This window comes from Electrona antarctica (assembly GCF_951216825.1).
Source record: "Electrona antarctica genome assembly, chromosome: 8".
Classification (NCBI taxonomy): Eukaryota; Metazoa; Chordata; class Actinopteri; order Myctophiformes; family Myctophidae; genus Electrona; species Electrona antarctica.
Window position 1 is genome coordinate 17,505,501 of NC_136789.1, and position 20,647 is coordinate 17,526,147.

The 20,647-nt window shown below is 42.0% G+C and overlaps 1 protein-coding gene across 1 annotated transcript; it reads right to left on the reverse strand.

Moving 5' to 3' along the window:
- Positions 1-1,442: 1,442 nt before the first annotated feature.
- Positions 1,443-20,082, reverse strand: LOC306928633 (von Willebrand factor A domain-containing protein 7-like; the record flags this gene model as incomplete). Its single annotated transcript, XM_079508894.1, has 17 exons — positions 19,969-20,082; positions 18,444-18,654; positions 17,798-18,073; positions 17,609-17,702; positions 17,021-17,155; positions 13,671-13,731; positions 12,727-12,899; positions 12,255-12,364; positions 11,925-12,041; positions 10,009-10,212; positions 9,347-9,479; positions 8,647-8,793; positions 8,095-8,187; positions 6,712-6,989; positions 5,517-5,810; positions 4,894-5,283; positions 1,443-1,448 (listed from the first exon to the last, which is right to left on the reverse strand). Exons 2-17 carry the CDS (start codon positions 18,645-18,647, stop codon positions 1,443-1,445), a joined length of 2,715 nt encoding a protein of 904 aa, XP_079365020.1. The 5' UTR covers positions 18,648-18,654; positions 19,969-20,082.
- Positions 20,083-20,647: the final 565 nt, after the last annotated feature.

Here is a 20,647-nt window from a genome sequence, read left to right on the forward strand (position 1 = left end):
GAAGACATCCTGAAATATGGGTAGATCATTAGATTTTACTGCCATCTCATTTTGCCTTGCTTCCAGGACAACTTAAGCAAAAAGTTATTCATCTTACCCCGTTCTCCCCTATAGGGCTGAAGTGGTTACTGTATGTTTTGTAATAATAATCCAAATGTACAAAATAGCTAGTAACTAAAGCTGTCAAATAAATGTAGTGGCGTAAAAGTACAATATTTGGATTTGAGATGTAATGGAGTAGAAGTAAAAATATTGGATATTGGAAATAGTCAAGTAAAGTACAAATACCTCAAAATGTTACTTAAGTACAGTACTTAAGTAAATGTTACTTTCCACCACTGTACTGATATGCAGGGGTTGGGAAGTGAGTTTGGCTTCAGGCCTTTCAGGGACATTAGCTGGTGAGCCTGAACACAATCAATGGCTAATGTAGGACCCGGAATCTTATTTATATACCATAATAAGGCCTACTGTTATAAAAGTGAACGTGTGTGGTATAACAATAGATAGAAAGCCATGTGGAATAACACGTTGTCGTTACAGGTGCAGGCCTCATCCTTGAATGTGGCACTTGGATCAAAAAGTGTCAAAAAGAACATTTTAGAGTCATACTCCTTTTGGAATTGATTGATTGAAAATGTTAGATAACGGAATGGGTACAGTTCAAGGAAGGTACAAGTCAATACAAAAACTGCTAGGAGGATAAAACCAGAAAAAGTACTAAGACTTGTTTACATCAGGGTCCTCCATTTTCAATTCATTCAAAACAGGAACAGGAATAAGAGCTCTTTCATGGTTCAAGGTCTCTTAGAAGTTAGAACGGAGAGAAACAATCTATCATTATTTTAAGGCATGTAAAACACAGTTTTTAATCCAAAGATCTCACACACACACACACACACACACACACACACACACACACACACACACACACACACACACACACACACACACACACACACACACACATATTCAAAAATATGTACAGTACCTTTCAATTAATCCTCAGTCCTCAGCACATGTCATGTCACTGGACTGCATTGAGCCCTGATGCTTTATACAACAGGAGGGGGCGGGGCCAGCACTGACACCACGGCGCGTAAACAGCGCCTCAAACTGTGACTCTGCCCACCACGGGGGAAGTTGTGATTTGCGCTCGTTCACTGCAATGCAATTTGCGGCATTTTCAAAACAATATTGAGCAGAGTAGCGATTATCAAACGTATTTGCAATGCCATACGTTGAAAGATCTGTTGCCCGTGGACAAGGCACGCTACCTCCGCAAGTTAGATAGCATCGGCATAGATGTTTGTCCGTATGGTATGTGATTAAGGATTGGACCAAGTTGCATTGGCAGCCATAGAAAATTCTTACCCCAGGCTAAAACCAGATGTGACGTTTTTGGGCGTTCCTGTCTAGCGTGGTGTCAGTGTATGGGGTTGTCAAGCCTGTTAAGACAGGAATGTTGACACAAAAAGAGAGAAAGTGTCACAGATTTTAAATATTATATTCAGTATTAGAGGCACTTAACTGATGTAATTATTAGTCCATGGGCCCAGACCAGAATTTTCACTAGTGAGGGATATTCAAGGTGGCAAATGCTATCATGTTTTTTTGAAAAGGTCTATATCCCTAGAAAATGTTTCAACATGATAGCAGTTCCTAAGTGGTAGCTTAGTTGCAGTTATCAGCCTTCAAAGACACCAACCATAGATTCACAGAATGAATTTTGAATAAAACACGTCATACAGAGGGAAAAATGAAGAATTATCTGTCTTTCACTCAATTTAATCAATGAACATCATCATAACCATCATTAGGTGCGGTTCCATTAAGCCTTTGCGAAAAAAGGAAGCGTATGTTCATTAAGTCGAAAAAAGAAAAGCGAATTGTCGGTGTTTCCATTAAACTGATAAAATGCGCATATGACATAAGTTCATGAAATATGCAGTAGGTTGCACTGTTTTGCCAGTAACGTGAGGCTCATGTAAAGTAGTCCTAATCGATGTTCACACCATTGATTTGATGCGCTGTTTGTGTGCTCTCAGTTTAACGGACGGGACGCATATACTGCGCTGTAATCTGATCCCTGGTCAGCGGCTGACCGACCGTCTTCTGCTTTCACAGTATTGACGACACCTACAGTCAAAGAACGTACAAAGAACGATTTGGTGTGTAACGCTTGTCTTAATATATTCGGCATGTATAGCCTATATGTCGCGGGACTCGATTGGAGCAACAGCATACTGGTCGTTTATACTGTACATTTATTGATTGCAGCTGCAAACAGTTGTGAATAACTTGTTTCATCGGCTATATAGCATATAGCCTACACATTTAGGTTGCTTATCTTATGCAATGAATATAAATATATAAGAATAGATGAAGCATATGCATGGATCGAAATCGAATAGCCTGCAGGGACACAGGCAGCTAGGTTATATACAAGTTTAGTCTACTACACTACTCGTAGTCCACGTGTTTGTGTGCGTGTGTGCGTATGCGTGTGTGTGTGTGTGTGTTGCATCCATACAGTAGCGATCCAGATAACAAAATGATCGGAGCGCCCTGATCAACTCGGGAGGATTCAGACTTCATATGGGATCTTTGAACACACTACACAATTATTAATCGGACAGGTCGGGTAGTAGTAAATTGGGACATATGTATCCACAACATCACCCCCTCCCATGCACCGTTCACTCCACTGCCTCCCCATCGTTGTTTTATTTTATTTTCCAACTGTTCAAAAGCGATATAATGCGAGTTCAATGCTTTCTAATTAAAAACCTTTTCCGCAAGTGTTTCCATACACTATTTGCGCATTTCCCTTTTTTCGAAAAAGCCTAAATCCGCAACCTCCAAGCGAAAAAGTGTTTTTGCGAAAAATGGAGACTTATTCGCACTTTGATGTGTTTCCATCCAGGAGATTTTGCGCAAGAGCCTTAATGCGCAAAAAACGGCTTTATGGAAACGCACCTACTGTCATATCAATATCAATTAATCAGTATTGACCAGGGGTCATCCATGTCCGTACATGGACAAATGTGTCTGTGGCAAAGACTTGTTCTTGTGCATGGCAAATTTTAGATTTTCTAAAACGCCGTTAAAATGTTCTTATTTTGATCTTAAGACCCAATAACTGCATGTCAAGTCTCCAGGTTTTCTTGAGAATATGAATAACACTGTCACATTATGAGTCCAACTAGTACTATGTTTTATTTGCAAGGGCCCACCATAACTCTTGAGTGTACAAATGGAACACTCATTTCAATTTCAATTCAAAGGGATTTATTGGCATGAGAAAACATACATTTACATTGCCAAAGCAGAAAGCACAATACAACAATACAGCAATACAATCAAAACAAAAAATATGTACATTTGAACGTCAGAATCTTCAATAGATCAATTTCTATATTGTACATAGATCACTGGATGCAGGTATAGTGCAGGAATATACACAATGATTAGTCTTTAGGGTGGTTGTGTTCCGTTTGATATCCTTCTCCTATCACAGCAACTCACGAATCTTGCTGCTGTGTTTGCACATTGTTGTACTTCGCCCAGCAGATATGGGAGTTACTCTCATTCACTCTGAGTTACAGACCTGTTATGGTCATTCAGGGCTATCTCTTTGTGTTTCTGGCAAAAATATAATTTTGACAAAAATGTCCATGAGGTCCCCCAGGCTTTTCTCCCGCTACACCAATGTCTTTGCGGAAAATAGCTGGATGTATAAGCTTACAGTGCCTGGCAACGTGATGCAAGCTTGTAGATCTATTTCATACTTTTTGACTATTTCTTCTGAATGTTCGCCTATTATGACATGCCCATAAGTGTGAAAGGGATAATCAGCAAGCAATGCACTCCCTAGGATGGAAATGCAATGCACTCCCTAGGATGTTATCGAAGGCTTGGAGAACATTATTATGTAATCGCCCCACCCCCACACAGAATGCAGTGAAAGCATGACATAAATAATATTTAAAATATATTTATTTAATAATCAACCACAGACATTTAGAAGCATTACTACAGTACGATGGATTTCACATAATTTACTTAAAATAAAAAAGTTAATATTAACGGTGAACTTTGGAACAAAACCCAGAATTTTCCCTTCCATTAAATGTGTAATTGATAGATATGTGCGTAATATTTGACAATTTGGCCATTTTAAGCATTCGAAAGGTCTTTAAATTGTCACTTAAGAAATGTGCAGATACTTTGGCTGTATTCACTTATTCTGTATTGGTTCATTTACTGTTGAGTGAGAAAACGATGTTGCACATTAAGATAATCTGGGGATTTTGTAGAGTTGCGGTCCAACACCCCAGTTAGGGAACCACTGTACTAGGGGGCTAGTAGGGGGGCCAGTATCAGTGTGATAGCCACATTCAGGCAAAGATAGGAGGGCTCCCGGACGGTTAGCTCAACCGTCGGCGTCTGGGCACATCAAGGGGACAGTGAGGCGCTCCAACGTTGAAGCTCTGGGCCCTAGTGGTAAGAGGAAGGACTGCAGGTGGACCCGTGCACGGACACGTAGGACCATCACTCCCTACGTCACCCATACGTCACCCCGGACCTCAAATTTGAGGTCCGGAGGAGGTACTTCCGGCAGTCTTCCGGGTGCTTCAAAACGCCACTGAGCAACTTCATCGAAATGAATAGCTTGGGGGCGGGGCTAGTGCTCCAGTTCGGTCTCTATCCTTTATATACTCTATGGGGCACATAGGCTGCCGAGCCAGCCTGACGGCGTGCCGCGGGTTCGCCTCCCGATCCCGACGGCCTTTGCCGCATGTCTTCCCCCCATCTCTCTCTCCAGACTACTTTCATCCTATCAATAAAGGCAGCAAAAGCCCCATAAAAATATCTTTTAAAAAACAAAACATAGCAGGGCTGAGTGGTCTTAGCTATAGCAGCTGGAGTGACGGGGTGCGTTAATGAGCCGGTGGTTTGGGTAGTGGCAGTTTCCCTGGCAGTGTAGAAACAGGTGCCCACGTTGCCCACTCCGTCCACTACCTGCAGCTCTACATCGGGTGAACAGCAGGAGGCGCTGTAGGACACCAGGGTTATGTTCTGGTTTTGCGTGCTGCTCACTGCCACGCTGGTGTTCAGTGCTCCGTTGCCCTGCTTGAGGCCGACGCGTTCCACACCCGTGCCCTGGGGGCCGTCGCTGACGCTGGCAGAGAGTCGCCACGTAGACAAACTGCAGTTGGACTCAGAACATTGGGGGTCCAGGGCGGCCAGCTGACACACTGGCCGAGTGAAATCTGTCACCTATACGGGATGAGAAGGAAACATGAAGCCATCGGTCACTTAAGCCACCAAAGCAACAGTGTTAATAACACATCTACAAGTTTACATGTCGTTTTGTGATGCGTTGTGAGCTTGTAGATCTGCAGAAAATGTAAGATTTGTATTTATTTATTTCGCCTATAATGACGCCAGGTTGAAAGTGGTTAAAGGGAGATGGTTCATACAACTGTAATGTCACTCTTTGGGAGACTTACCGCGTTAACGATGGAAAAACGCAGCACAGCGTAGTTGGTATCCGTGCTCCCGGGCGCCTCAGCCTCGATGGTTAAGGTGACGTCACATCCAGATGGTGTATTAAGAGGGGCCATGAGGGTCACTATACCATTGGCACTGCCTCCATCTGTAAGGAGGATGCTGGTTGGTGAAGTAAAGTCAAACCCACGGTCATTGGTGGCTCGGATGGTGACGTTTCCCCCTGTGCCGTTAATCGCCACAGTGAAAGGCACCGGGAACGGAGTTCCTGGCTCTAAGATGCCATCTGAATCAGCCTAAATGTATTGAAGAATGATACAACAATTACTGGGAGTTGTGGGTTAGGGTTAGGGGTTAGGGTTAGGGTTAGGTTAGGTTAGGGTTATAAGCACTTTTCAAACTGGATATAGACTATAATAACGCTGTGGCCTCCTTGTCCAATCTTCAGATATCCATAGTTAGCTTGTGTTATGTGTGCAGTTTGTGAATGAGGCAAATCACAATTTAATGTTAAGTGGTGAAGCATCAATACAGGCGGTCTGCTTGTGTGCATGTGGTGACGCTGTACATCTTATTTGGCTGAGTGTTAACAGTGTAGCTTATTCTTTACCAATAACCAAATAGATAAGCTGGAAGAAGCATCTCTTTGAATGCATAATAGAGTTTACACTAGTGTTACTGACCATGATACTGACAACGATACTGATAGTATCATGGTCAGTATCATGTCTGTCACTCATTGACTAAAAATATTTCACTTTTTTAAATGATGACATGAAAAGGTTACCTGCAGCTCTACATCGGGTGAACAGCAGGAGGCACTGTAGGACACCAGGGTTATGTTCTGGTTTTGCCTGCTGCTCACTGCCACGCTGGTGTTCAGTGCTCCGTTCTCTTTGAATGCATAATAGAGGCATGTGGTGACGCTGTACATCTTATTTGGCTGAGTGTTAACAGTGTAGCTTATTCTTTACCAATAACCAAATAGATAAGCTGGAAGAAGCATCTCTTTGAATTCATAATAGAGTTTACACTAGTGTTACTGACCATGATACTGACAACGATACTGATAGTATCATGGTCAGTATCATGTCTGTCACTCATTGACTAAAAATATTTCACTTTTTTAAATGATGACATGAAAAGGTTTGAGAACCACTTGTTTGGTTTAGTTATGGAGTCATGGCAGGTGCTCACCGTGACAGTCAGGCTGGAAGCCTTTAAGTTGGTAGCAGACTGTCTCTGGAAGTCAACAGCTGACGCTCTGGACTCGCTGCTGCTGCCCAGCCTCCCCTTCACGCGCACCACAAACTCCGTCGATGGGACCCTGTCCACCTGGACTAGGTAGTCTCCATCCTCCAGTAACCTCACGGTGCCGCTAACCTCTGCTGCCCCCGATGTTTCCACCAGAGACACCCCCGTGACCGCTGCCGAGTCACTCCCTGTGACCGTCACCAACAATGAACCATTAACACCTTTAATGGCAAATGAAAGAAATATGGATATCTTATGCTGCATCATCCAGTCAATTTCTGAGGGAAAGAAAAAGAGTCTTAAAAAGCTTCCTTTAGCTACACCCTGGCCCAACTGGACCAGAGGGATTTAAACTGCCTGACAACAACATCCTTAAGCACTTGAACTTTAGCATCCATATTTATCGATTTACAAGCTATTTTTGTTGAGGAGATGTGGTGTAGAGCAGGGGTTCTCAAAGTGGGTGCCGCGGAACACTATAGGATGCCTTGACACAAGTTCAGGGGTGCCTCAGAATTTCATTTCATTTCATATTTATTTATTTCATTTCAGTTATGGTTTTACATGATCATATGAGCAGGAAGAAGATAAATCTTAAGCAGGAAGAAGATAAATCTTAATATAAGAATACTATAGGATGCCTTGACACAAGTCCAGGGGTGCCTCAGAACACTAAAGGATGCCTTGACACAAGTCCAGGGGTGCCTCAGAACACTATAGGATGCCTTGACACAAGTCCAGGGGTGCCTCAGAACACTATAGGATGCCTTGACACAAGTCCAGGGGTGCCTCAGAACACTAAAGGATGCCTTGACACAAGTCCAGGGGTGCCTCAGAATACTTAGATAATATTTGGAATTTATCAATGTCACTTCAGTTTAAACACTCTATACTTAGAACGCACCAAATACAGTTTTAACTGTGGTTCGTTTTCCTTTTTAAGCCTATATCGTACACTAAGTCTCTAAACCAAAATCACACCTGTGTGAAGTGAGGGGCGCTCTTATCATCGTAGTTACGTCACCAATAAGGGACCACCCCTTATTGGCCAAGGGTTTGCACCGATATACCGACAGCCGATTTGCTCAGGCACATATGATGTAAATTCTCCAATTTACGTCAATGGCATTTCATGTTTGTGTTCAGACAGAATCTACACTATAGCTGTTTAGTTTATAGGAGGGCCCCTCAAAAATAGTAGATCTACAAGCTCAGAACGTGTCTTTGTGACGGGCGTCCGTCCATCCGACCGACTGACCCATCCTTAGATTTTTTAAAAGTGACACAAATTTGAAAACTTCTAATAAACATATAAACAATGCATACCAGCTCTAGGACGGGTCTCTAGAACATCATATCCTGTAAAGGGGCTCTGGGCCAATTCCACAAAGTCAAACAGGAAGTCAATGTCACTTTGACCTGAAAATAAAAACGTTATACATGAAAGAAAGTTATATGCTTGCGATAGGTGCATAGGACAATTAGACATATAGCCAGTGTGTCTTTTCACACTTTTTAGAATACTGAGAGCATAGAGACTCATTTTATTGTTTTGGTAGATCTGGCCCTACGTAGAAAAACCCTTGAGGCCCTTGAAGATCTGCCTCCGAACCATGCAATGTGTCTTGCATAGTAGAATTTCACTGATTGATATTTATTCGTATTGATGTAAATGTATACATTTATTCAAGAAATATCAGTCAGTGCAATAATATACTACATACATTTTTTATTAGCCATTATTATTATTTAATTATAATTAGCTGTTTAAAAGGGAAAGCTACAGAGCATAACAGCTAACTCACTAATAACAAAAGTATGCCCTGCTGCTGATTTTTTAGGCTCTCAAGATGACCAAATAGGTAAAATGCACGTCACCTATGACCTTCAGAGTGTAGGGCTGTGTGGACACCATTCGTATTTCCCATGATCCCACATGTTTGTTTAGCTGCATGGTTCTGAAGTTTCCTACAGCCAGGATGGAACCCAGCGGTCCTGTGCTATCAGCACTGCTCTGAGACACTCCTGTGAACACAACACATGCATTGGAAACCAACAGAGCACAGTGACAGGCTGACAGCAAGCAAGTGACCTTTTTCACCGCAGCCATATTGACGTAAAGTAGTTGTGTTATGTAACTTCCTTCACAGGTGTTATTGTTGTTCCTCAAACTGAAGGGTTAGCTGCCCCTGCAGTGCATTCTGTCCAGGGTACACCCGGCAGCTAACATTTTGGATGTGTAGTATACACATGAATTAATCTTAAGGTCTATGTGGTTGATCCTCCTGTCAGTGACGTCTGGTGGCCTAAATGATCAATGGAATGACATGCGTAAATGTGCGCAGCGTCCCTCACACAAGAGTGAAGAGACGCGCACATGCACCCATCATTGCTGCTTTTCACGGGCATGGGGCTACTTCAGTTCAGATACAATAATTGAATTCTCTTTGTCGCCCAAATACCGGCAGAAGTGGATGTCTCAGTTGTGAATGAGTTGACACAGTTTTGCGTGCGTGTGAAGAGGGTCATTTGCGTGCATCCCACGCTCATTGCGTGAGAGTTGGCAGTTCCGTTTTACCTTCTGGGTTTATAAGACTGAAACTCAAGGAGCGTCCTGTGATGTAGATGATTAGGTTTGTCACTGATTCGTCTACTGAGAAGGTGAAATTAGCGGGCCTTCCTGGGGTTCTGGCAGCTTGCAGAATGGTCACCTACAGAAACAAAAATTATGAATCTGTTCCTAGTACTAAAGCCACATTGGTGGCAGTGAGAGGTAACTGTTTTGAAACTTGCAACACTGGCCGTACCAGATGACTGAAGCTCATTGTGGTAAAGTTAATTCGGGGTGATGTGCTGATAGTTTTTAATCCCATACGGGATTTTGAAAAGCTATATTTCTGCTTGATTGATAGAATACTTTAACAGGTTGCAGAAAAAGCCCAGTTAAAGTACAGTTCAATACATGGTCTGTTAAGTGGATTTGAAACCCCCAAAAGCCTGCCATACCAACATATTCTAACATAATGACATTGAATGACAAATACAAATATACAGTACTAAAAATGCTTAAATATCTCAAATAGTGTAGCTTTAATTTACAGCAACCATATTCATTAAGAACAATAAGTGTTGATTTATCAGTGGTAATTATGCTGATGACTTTAGAATAGTTTGTTGAACACTGTTGGCGATATATTTTATTTTATGTTGAATTCATAATGATGTTGAAGATTACAGTACCAGTGAGGAAGCAGAGGACTCTGTAATGATTCTGGTGGCCTCTAGCAGCTCGCTCTTGGTGACTTCAATAGCGTGTCCCCCAGACGCCTGAGCCAGGTCTTTGTAGACCTGGGCGTCTGTCCGGCTCATGTGGGCCATCTGTACGCCGCTGTCAGACCGCCTCCGACGACGGCGCCCAAACACGCCGGTTAGCATGAAGTTCACCTGCATGCAATTATTCATGTAGATTAAATCAACTTAATGTGGTAGCTCTCTTAATTAAAAGGGACACTTCACCCTTTTTGCAAAACAATATGTTAATGACATTTAGAAGATTTAGAACACTTTCCTGTTTTTTTGTGATATGTGGTTTTAGATATTTTAGCAGTGTCCATGATGTCATGGACGCTGGGCTCACTTACTGACTACATGCAGATGATCCTAAGAGTTTTGAGAAAGAAATGCTATATGTATACACACTGCTATATGTATACACACTGCTATATGTATACACACTGCTATATGTATACACACTGGCAGTACCGAAACCCTGCAATGACACAGATGCTTTATGTATACACACTGGCAGTACCGAAACTCTGCAATGGAAAGCACACAGATGCTTTCCAGGTTTTATATAGTAGAAAACATGTATTTAGATTTGGATTTTGACAGAACCAGAAGTTGGATTTAAATACTGGCCAGGCAGAGGATCAACTTCCTCAAGTCAACTATTTGATGGAGAAGTTTAAAATAATTTTAACAAGCTAGAGCTTGGTTTGCCTGGTGGAGAGGAAGGAACTGTTTGGATTGGAATAACGATAACCACGGTGCAGCAGTGCAAGCGAAATGTTTGTCAGCATCGGCGTACCCACCTGCTCAGCTGTGCTGAGGAACCTCATGTACAAATGTATGTGTAGGTTGTCGGATTCTGTCAACAGCATTATTGTTATTCTGACTAACCGTTTATTGAGTTCAGTCAGGTTTGTTTCTAAACTGTGGAACCATTGGCGTGTAAGCCTGTATAGTATGCAACTATGCATTTGTGATTTTATGTAGACAATGTCTGCCTTTTGTTTGTCTCTGTTTTTTTTATGTCAATATGGACCTTGTGTCTTTAATAAAGTTTGATTGATTGATTAGTCCTACCGCAGAAACTCCCTGCTGTCAGGTGATAAGAAGCGGCCTGCTCACTCCTCATGAATTGAAGGATGTATGAGCTCAGTTCGGGGCTCTCCCAGGTTGGCAGAGAGTAGCGCCCAGGATTACAGTCACCGGGGGACGTACATATACCTTCTAACTGTAGCTACCTGAATTTATTCTGATATTTACAAATAAGACAATACTTAATGAACCATATTGGAGCTTTGGCTTCTGTTGGGGACGTTAAGAAAAAAAAGGCACAAATCGAGAAAAAAATACTAACCAAAAATCACACCTGTGTGAAGTGAGGGGCGCTCTTATCGTACATCATCCAATTAATATACTTCCTCATGAATTAATTTGTCAACTTATGTTATCTTTTAACCATGATATAGTCTTTATATTCAACGTTTAAAACAGTTGCACTGTTTTTAGAAAAGTCGATTTGCCCATCCACATATGACGTAAATTCTCCTTTCATGTCAATGGCAAATGTCAATGTGACACATTTGTATAGGAGGGTCTAGTGCCCCTCAAAAAAATATGACAATACTATATTGTCTCTGGGTGGAAACATATGTCCAACAGTTTCTTTTCAGGGTTCAAATAAAAAAAACAGCAAAAGTAGCAGATCAACAAGCTAAAAACACGCCAGAGCTTGTATATCGGATACTTTTGTGTGACGCTGTAGTATGATCAGCTGGGCATTCATTTACGAAAAAATTAAATAAAACACAAAGTTAAAATATGAAGATAGGAGCAACGATATACTGTTATCTATGGCAGCCACACACCACTGTCTTGGTGCGCTCGATCAATGCGGTCACCGTGCTCTTCAGGTGGCTGTCCTTAGCCGAGGCATCAGTGAAGAGGAAGATCTCAGAGTTTGGAGGGGCCCCGGTTAAAGCCAGCTATACACAGATGAACACAACAGAGAAAAGGAAGTAGTGTTGAATCACAATCTACAAAGTAACTATGTAACTAAAGTTTTCAACAAGTTGTAGTGGAGTAAAAGCACAATGTTTGTAGGCCTACATGAGTACATGTACTTAGTTACTTTCCACCCCTGGTTCGTATGAATAAAAGCTGCAGAACAAACAGGGAAGCAGTCCACACCACTCTACCTGAAGCCCTGAAAGACAGGGTAAATCATTGTTCCCTCCTTGTAGTATCAGCTCATTAATGTGAGCTTTGAAGATGTTTAGATCTGTTGTCCTCATCAGTGGACCAAAGTCTAACGTTCAGAGTGGGGGACAAAAAGTAGAATTTGTATTCACGTCTTTTAAACTTTTGAGGCATGGATTATGAGGTATATCATGAGGTCAATAAGAATACTGTTGATGGATTAGAATGTAATACAGTATATAGCACAGAACACTCCCTGGAATTAAAAGTAAACTGTCAGATTAGACCATCTCATGGTACGTAAGTTAATGGTGATCCATCTAAACAATTGTTTACCCTTTTTGGAACTCAAAGAACTGTTCACCATTGACTCAAGTCATTTAGGAGAAAATGGATACAAATTAAGCATTGCTGTAAAGTTTCTTTTTTATTCTCTTTTTTTAAATTTCTCTTATTTTTGAACTATCCTACCTGGATCTCTAAAGGGAACTAGGATGTACGATGAGGGCTCGTCTGGTGTTCCAACTTTACTGTCAAAGAGAGAGGTCACTGCCTTCACCGCCTCAATGTCATCCCTCATGCTTGGCGTGGCGTCAATGACAAAACAGAGAGCTTTATTAGATCCCTTGGAGATCCCCATCAACCTGACAGAAGAGGCGAGAGAAAGAGAAATGGAAAACACCCTTTTCACTTGAATCCCATGCATGCCTATTCTGGGGGAACATTTGCCAAAAATAGCAGATCTACAAGCTCAAAGCAGGTCAAAGAGATTTGGTGGTGGTGGTGGAGTAGCATTTTTACTCAAGTCGTTTAAACTTTTGATGCTACGCGCTGCATTTGAGCTTGTAGATCGGCTATTTTTGGTGGAGACGGAAAAAGAGGGCGGTATAGTGTAGTTCACCCAAAAGATATTTTCAATTACACACCCCAGCCTTGATTTCATGAGATTTGTGTTCATGTCACATTCCTGAGCCAATAAGTGTGTGACCGGGACAGTGTCATCGTTCAGTAGGAGACTCAGTACTGGAGGCTCCGCCAGTCAGACCAGTCTGAAGTTAGTGTTTCTGTACTGTACAAGCCCTCCTTCCTGGCCTGTGTGTGTGTGTGTGTGTGTGTGTGTGTGTGTGTGTGTGTGTGTGTGTGTGTGTGTGTGTGTGTGTGTGTGTGTGTGTGTGTGTGTGTGTGTGTGTGTGTGTGTGTGTGTGTGTGTGTGTGTGTGTGTGTGTGTGTGTGTGTGTGTGTGTGTGTGTGTGTGTGTCACTGCTCGGACGGACGGACAGACCGACAGGGACACATATACATAGCTACGCAATGGAGTGACAGTACCACTCAAAAAAGACTTCATGGAGTGTGTAATTTAAGTCATGTTTTTGTGTGAACAACTTTAACATTATGTGCATTGTTAGATGCTTTACTGTAGGAAGTCTGTGTGTCCGGCTGCTGCATCAATGTCCTCCAGCAGCTCTCTGGTAGCAGCTGGAGGACTGGGTCGACAGGGCCTCCGTGGCTGCATTTCCCTGTTCACCGTTAGATTTGAGAACATACTAAGTGATCAAATGGTTTAAAATGCCTTTAATCAAACCCATTTAGACCCGAGGCAGAGTCTTTAAAAAAAAAAACTTCTAAAACCTAACCTAAGCTTTCTGAAAACCTTTCTTTGAGGTATTTGTACTTTGGAAATTGTAAAGTAGTAAAGTACAAATACCTCAAAGAAAGGTTTTCAGAAAGCTTAGGTTACTTTTACTCCACTACATCTCGTATCCAAATATTGTACTTTTACTCCACTACATATTTTAAATCTTACTTTGTAGATTTTGATTATTATTACAAAACATACTTAACCACTTTTAAATTCGACCATTTGAAAATAGCAGATCTACCAGCTTTTTTACCAGCAGCCTTCGTAGAAGGTGGCTGGTCAGTATTAGCCCTGGAAACTTACGACACCTTACTGACACCGCTAGTCGACCGGTAGATCTTTCTGCTGAGTGTTGCCAAGTCCGCATACTTCAAAAGCCCACAAAAAACACCTTTCAACACACTACTTACACACACTCCAACTCGCTTATAATTCGCGGACCTGGCAACACTGCCTCCCCTCGTGCCATTGGCTCAGACACACACGCACACGCACACACACACACACACACACACACACGCCTGGAAGCCACCGCCCACTGTGATCTCCTCAGGAGAAGAGAAACAGCGGAGGAGGAGGAATTGTCGCCTCACGATTTTGCTTATTCCTTCTAAATCTCTGTATATAAAATATAGCTAACTCATCGAAACTCTTAGTTACATCAATATTGTTCTTCGCCAATAGTTGGTTTGTGCCAAAGTATTACGATTATTCGCATTGGCCAATTCCATTGCCACGCACATTCACAGCCATTTCCCATCGCGGTGGTTTGACCCAGAGCCAACTAATAGAAGAGTTACGACATTGAGGGGGAAGAAACCGAGCGCTTGAGTGCTGTTCATGCAGGCTGAACTGAACAGTTTCGGGAGACAAACACAGCAGTTACTTTTGCACCATGCTAATGCCTGCTAAAGCTAATGTTGACAGCCTGTGTGTGTGCGTGCTTGCAGGAGAGAGAGGCAGGCGGAGCGGAGGGGTCTCGTCTGGGAGTGCGCGCAGCGTGTGTGTGGAGTTTATGCTTTGAGAATTTCTGCCCTCTTCCATGGCATTTGCAAAAAAACAAGCATTCTCCCATGTTGATAAGAGTATTTTGAAAAGCACTAAAGCAGTGGTTCTGAACCTGTGGTCTGGGGACCACCAGTGGTCCTTGAGGGGGTTCCAGGTGGTCCCCAGCTACATGATGGAGACTTGGTAACCAAATGAACCCTTAGAGATCTTTCACTCTTGCGAGTACAATTAAACCAAGTGGGTCCATTTGGTTCAATTTCACACTCAACAGTTGAAAAAATGTTAAACATCTGCATTACTTCTACACAATTTTGCTACATTTCAGAATGTAGCAAAATTATTTTGATCAACATTGGTCTGTTATCTCTCCTAATGGTACCAACATCAATACAGTTCTTTAGTTTGGGTCTGGAAGGCTAAATGTCATCAAATGGTGGTCCGTGGCTCAAATGCAGAATAAATAATGGGCCTTGATATGAAAAATCTTGACAACCACTGATTTAAGGTATATTTAGAACGGATACAAATATGCGATTAATTTGTGATTAACTATGGACAATCATGTGATTAATCGCGATTACATATTTGAATCGATTGACAGCCCTATTATTATATAAGACAGAGGCAACAATTGTGCAAATAGCCAATCCACAAGTTCACAACGACCATGGACATCTGCTATTTCACAACATATATCTGTGGAACCATTCTGTTGCTTGTCTGGGTGGGGGGTCCCCAGTTCAAATATGATTACTTTGTCGGGTCACAGCCTGAAAAGGCTCCTAAAATTGCTAGCCTACCACCTTGATATTACCAAAAAGAATGTTGTAACTTGTTGCCTTATCTAACTATTCATTGATTCACTCCCAAAATCCATTTGGCAAAAAGAAAAAAAATCACACCTGTGTGAAGTGTGGGGCGCTTACTTCGCATTCTCTCATGTTGGGCTAGTTGGTGTCAAGGTGATGTATGTTTGCTCAGCAGTTGCTGATGTCTGCTCAGGAGGTTTGAGTGTTTACTCAGACCGAAAACAAATTAGAGGGAACATTGCCGCGGACCACTGCACCAACCTCCGCAGGGACCCCCCTTATATTAACATGAGAGCCCACGCAATACTGCCCAAAATCACTTTCACCTAGAAAATCCATTCACATTTTTTATAATTCAGCTGACTGTGGAGACACATGCTGGAACTTTTTACTTTGAAATGTTTTATAGTTTCTGAGTTATTTAATTTAAACGCCAAATGCATTCTCAATGGCGAAAACACAAACTTTGGCACCACGTGTTTAAAAAAAGACGTCCACAGACGTCTTGGGCTATGCACGTGCGGTAATACCCAGGACGTCCACAGACGTTTTGGGCACAAAATGTGTTAAACACACATCTATACCGAAGCTGCTGGTTATTATTCATATTGAATCAATTCTTGTTTTTTATCTACAAGCGCATTGTGAGCTTGTAAATCGGCCATTTTGAAAAGATTTTTAATTTAATTAAAAATTAATACATTTGACAACTTGGAATGGAACATTCTGCATAATGAGTACTTTCTACTTTCAGTACATTTGGACACCAATAATATTTATTCTCGAAAAGAGCATTGAGGTTCACCCTCATTTGCAATGCTGCCGAGATCACATATCACAGATGATTGGGAAGTTAGCTTCCTTTCTGTAAAGAAAACCAATTTTCTGTCTTAGTTTGGCTGTAAGGTCAGTAATATGATATATATATTTTTTTTAAAGATATTTTTTTGCGGCTTACGCCTTTTATTGGTTTTTTTGAAGGGACAGACAGTAGGCTGACAGGAAACGGGAGAGAGATGGGGGAAGACATGCAGTAAAGGCCGTGTCGGGCTCGGGAGTCGAACCCGCGGCACACTGCGACTGGATTACCAGTCGGGTGCCCAGACGGTTACGCCACCGCCTGGGCAGTAATATGATATTTAAATGTAAATCTTTCATCGAGCCAAATACCTAGATATGAATGCGAGTACTTTTTCCACCATTGAATATAGAGTGCTGAGGTCCTGATCACTGCCACTAGCCCTGGGAGGTGTTGAGTGATGTCAGACTTCGATCGGTGCTCTACAGGTGACTGTACTGAGTCTCTTACCTTTTGGTTTGGTTGAGAAGAACGGCGCAATGCCATAGTATCCTGAAGTCAGTACTTTCTCCTGTATGATGTCTTCCAAAATATTGTTCCTACAGTCATCTCCATCACAGTTCTGGCAGGTTGCCCTGTTAACATCTGTAGAAAAGTAGTTCCACCAATTAGTTTTGCACAAACGGCAAATTATCACCACAACACACTAACTGGGTATCTGATGTTTTCTGTTTCTCAAGACAGACGAACAACACTGATCCCTGGGTAATGCTTTCTATGAAGCCCATATATACACAATGCATTTTAAACATTATGACACTGTATAATTATAGTTGTAAACACTCATAAATATTAATACTGCTTTAACCTTAAGTAATAACACACCATTATAAAGCATTTCATAAACTTACACGGTCAAGTATCTCATACATCCTAATTTCCTGACACTTTTATTTTGCAATCAACGATCATAGTGCCCGATCGAAGCGAAAACTGCACGCACTCTCCCTGGATACCAGAGCAGATTTCTCTGGCCTGAATTCCGATTTTTGCTAAACACATTTTGTATATTAAACCAAACAGATATTGGTAGGCTACCTGCAATGTTGCCAATGCTGGTGTCAGATCTGATTAGGTTGGAGTTTGGGAGTTTGTTGCCCAGTTCCACCCAGTTGGAGTGACTGTAGAAGTCCTTCACATTAGAGGAAAACAATTTACACCAAGATTAATTGGGGGAAAATAAATTGTCAAACAGAACAACGATAACGACAACGATATGAAACATACCTGTAAGGGGTGTAAGATTTCCCCCAGCATCTGCCTGGCCGCTTCAAAGTTCCCTTGCTTGTTGTTGGCTTTGACCGCGGACAAACCATGTGTGATGATTCTCCTTCCCACAGTGAAACTCTCCGCGTCAAAATGGTAGCTCTCGTTGAGCGCATGGCGGAGGTCCACTCGTACATTTCGCCACTTGATATATTTAATGGCTTGGCGGAAGGTCTTCGAGGACCTCTGTGAGGAACAGGCCACAATGACAGCTTCAGCTGTCAAAGGCTGTTGTCGCTGCAGTGGGGGGAAAAACATCCAAATACCGGTATAAACACTACCAGAAGAAGTCAAATGGACAGTGGTAACTCAAGTACTCTACTTTTTTTTTTAAAGTTGCTACATTTTGTTATATTAAGCTCCCGATTACAGGGGATTAAACGATTACGTCAATTATGTCAGTGGCCATAAGGGATTTATTGATTCATTACGTCAATTACGTCAATAGCCATAAGGGGGTACATTTTGATGCCAGTACTTTAGTAGTTTTACTCAAGCACATTTTTTTATTTCACTCAAGAGTATTTCTATATTGCAGTATTGTTACTTTTACTTAGTAAAACATTTGACACACACACACACACACACAATGTCAATGGATCCTTACTGGTGACGTGAAGTGTCTACCTGCCTCTAGGGCAAGGTTTCGGCACACCTGTAGAGTGGCATTTAAGATAGCCATCTCCGTGATGGTAGGGTGATTCAGGGTCAGGGAGTCACCTGGTAGGTTCTCACGATTCTGAAACCCCAGAGATCCTCCGGTCTGCAGAAGAAGGAGAACCAATACTGCCAGTCCTGGAGAGTTCCTCATTGCAACGCTTGCTGTGCATGTGTGTGTGTGTTTTTGTGTGTGATACAGCTGCGCCCTCTGGTGGTGGGCGGGTGGTGTTACAGCGTGACACACACACACACACACAGACAGGATCTGCTGGGTCTCATAGTAAATGCTCACTGCGTTCGCAATAACCCTTTGTTCTTGTGTGAGGTTCTCCTGTAGAGTGTGAGGTGTGGAAGGTGTGTGTGAGCTGAGTGAATGAGTTGATTGAGAATTAGATGGCTCTGGTGGTGACCAGCTCCAGCGTTCTCCTCACTCCCTCTCCCAGCCAGATTGCCAGCAAACACACGTATGTTTAGTCATTGTATTATGTGAAGAGGTCCACAGCCAGGGTTTGGTAGGGGTGGGCACCATTCTTTTGGGATTCCTTTTTGCTCATGTTTTCTTGATTAAGAGTTAACAATTGTCTTATTACTTTGGGTAACTAAGTTAGGGTTATATTGTTGTATAACATGTAAAACATTGTATGGCTGAGTCGGCTGACTTTCTGGTTGCTGGTAATTCTTTGGGAGTTAAGGAGAGAGGAGCTCCAAACTTTCATGTTGTGCAGGCCTCCGTTCTCCGATTAGGAGTTGGGTTAACAATTGTATTTTGGTTACATTACTTTGGGTAGGTATAAGTTAGGGTTATATTGTTTAGTTATTTGAGTTATTATTTCATAACAACTAACCTACCCTGAAGAAATTAATAATAATACAAAAAGAGAGAGGAGCTCCAAACTTTCATGGTGTGTGCAGCCCCTAGGCTGGGGCCGTAACGGTGTACGTTTATATGGTATATATATACTGTACACAGGAGGCAGGAGCTGTACACCCAGCCCTGCCTCAGGAAATCTCGATTCCCTAAAGACCAGGGGTCACCAAATGTGTCCGTGGCAAAGACTTGGTCTTGTCCGTAGCAAGTTTTAGATTTTCTGTTTTACACACCATTATAATGTTATTATTTTGATCATAAGACCCACTTACTGAGCAAGTCTCCAGTATTATGACACTATGGCACAATAGGAGTCCACTAGTACTAGTGGTTCTCAAATGTTTTATTTGCAAAGACCCCCTGTAACTCTGAGAGTGTTCAAATGGAACCAAATTAATGGACCCGTAAGGGTCCGTTTGGTTCCATTTGAACACTCAGAGTTACAGACCTGTCTATCTGGTCTATCTAGTTATGTGTTTCTGGTAATATTATTGCCCACTCATTTTGTATGTCTGTGGCAAAAAAAAGATGTTGACAAAAATGTCCACCACATGCCAACATGGCGATGACCCCTGCTAAAGACCACACCCACCCCCATAACAACCTGTTCACTCTGTTGCCATCAGGGAGGAGGTTACGGGATCCTCACATCAGCTGGCACAAGCAGGCTGAGGATCAGCTTCTTCCCCCAGGCTATAGGAGGACTGCTACCCTTATGCTGCCCGCATATAGGGCAGCAACAAAGGATTTCTGTTCCGTTTCTGTGCTTGGATTTCTGCCTGTCTTGGGCTGGGCCAGTGTCCTTATAGAACCCAGCCAGCCCGTGTGGTATACTATACACTACACATGCATACTCAGTGGTGGAAAAAGTACTCACAGCCACATGAACACTTTTTCTAAAAAGGTCATATTTTCATGGCCCTTTGTCATAGATGCTTACTCATCATTTCAATTGATAGAAGACATCCTGAAATATGGGTAGATCATTAGATTTTACTGCCATCTCATTTTGCCTTGCTTCCAGGACAACTTAAGCAAAAAGTGATTCATCTTACCCCGTTCTCCCCTATAGGGCTGAAGTGGTTACTGTATGTTTTGTAATAATAATCCAAATGTACAAAATAGCTAGTAACTAAAGCTGTCAAATAAATGTAGTGGCGTAAAAGTACAATATTTGGATTTGAGATGTAATGGAGTAGAAGTAAAAATATTGGATATTGGAAATAGTCAAGTAAAGTACAAATACCTCAAAATGTTACTTAAGTACAGTACTTAAGTAAATG